The following is a 996-nucleotide window of genomic DNA, read 5'->3' on the forward strand; positions in this document are numbered from 1 at the left end:
GAGCTCTCCAGCTGTGTCCCTGGGTAGGACCAAGGCCAAACCCTTCACAGAGCAGCTCCAGCGCCGTCTCCTGCACCAGCCCAGCAGCCTGGCACTGCTCCCAGGGGTGCAGGCTTCCTCCTGGGTGAGGTTTGCCAGTCCAGCCCGAAGTTTGTAAGAGCTGGTGGTGTCCAGGGAGCAGAGGCAACGGTGGGTTGACGCTCTGGGGTGGACACACACCCCTCGATGCCTGCGGGCAGGCTGAAATCCCGCAGGCTGTGGGGACTGCGTGTCCAGAGAGGGTCTGCTGGCCCTGTGAGGTCTTTGAGATGAGGGGGAGCTGAACTTCAGGCAAGCAACACACTGGGTGACCCTTCAAGGTTCCTTCCAGCCCTGTTTTTCTGGCCACTGCGAATCAGCCTCTTTTAACACAGCTCCGTGTGGGCCACACCGTGGGCGCAGGCTCCCGGGAACACTGCTGCTCTCTGGAAATCTCGAGGGCAGTGGGTTTGTGCTCCTCGCAGCAGAGCAGGGCTGGCACTGACCAGCTCCATTCTCCTCCAGGTTTCTTGTCCTTCCTGTGGTTCGTAGCCTTCTGCTTCCTCGCAAACCAGTGGCAACAGACGACGATGAGCAAAGGGGTTTCCCAAGGAGCAGATGCCGCCCGGGCAGCCATCGCCTTCTCGTTCTTCTCCATCATCGTCTGGGTGAGTTCGGCTGCGGAGCCAAGGTGGGGAGATGAGAACTGAAACCTTCTCGGGCTCAGTGCTGAGCTGGGGGAGGGAGCCGAGGCTCCCTTTGGAGAAGTGAATCCTGGTGGGCAGCAAGGGGCTGTGCTGAGGAACCTGCGGTCCCTCCAGACACACAGAGATGCAAATTGTGGTTTCTGACCCAGGAAGCATCAGCTCAGTCCCCTCTCGCTGGGGAATTCCAGACTTCCCCTTCTCCTGCGGCTGGAAAGTCACATTGCCATCGCAAACGTGTGGCCCCCCCAGAACTTCCCCTGTTCAGCAGCCC

The 996-nt window shown here is 60.4% G+C and overlaps 1 protein-coding gene across 1 annotated transcript in view; it reads left to right on the forward strand.

Moving 5' to 3' along the window:
• The window catches only part of SYNGR3 (synaptogyrin 3), a gene marked incomplete at its 5' end in the record, with an annotated part of 9,546 nt that overhangs the window by 6,240 nt on the left and 2,310 nt on the right, over positions 1 to 996 (forward strand). The window contains one exon of the mRNA XM_010137725.1: positions 544 to 686. Within this exon, the coding sequence (XP_010136027.1) occupies positions 544 to 686 (143 nt within the window). The remainder of the gene's footprint in view (positions 1 to 543; positions 687 to 996) is intronic.

This window comes from Buceros rhinoceros, unplaced genomic scaffold, assembly GCF_000710305.1.
Source record: "Buceros rhinoceros silvestris isolate BGI_N320 unplaced genomic scaffold, ASM71030v1 scaffold22416, whole genome shotgun sequence".
In the NCBI taxonomy this organism is placed as follows: Eukaryota; Metazoa; Chordata; class Aves; order Bucerotiformes; family Bucerotidae; genus Buceros; species Buceros rhinoceros.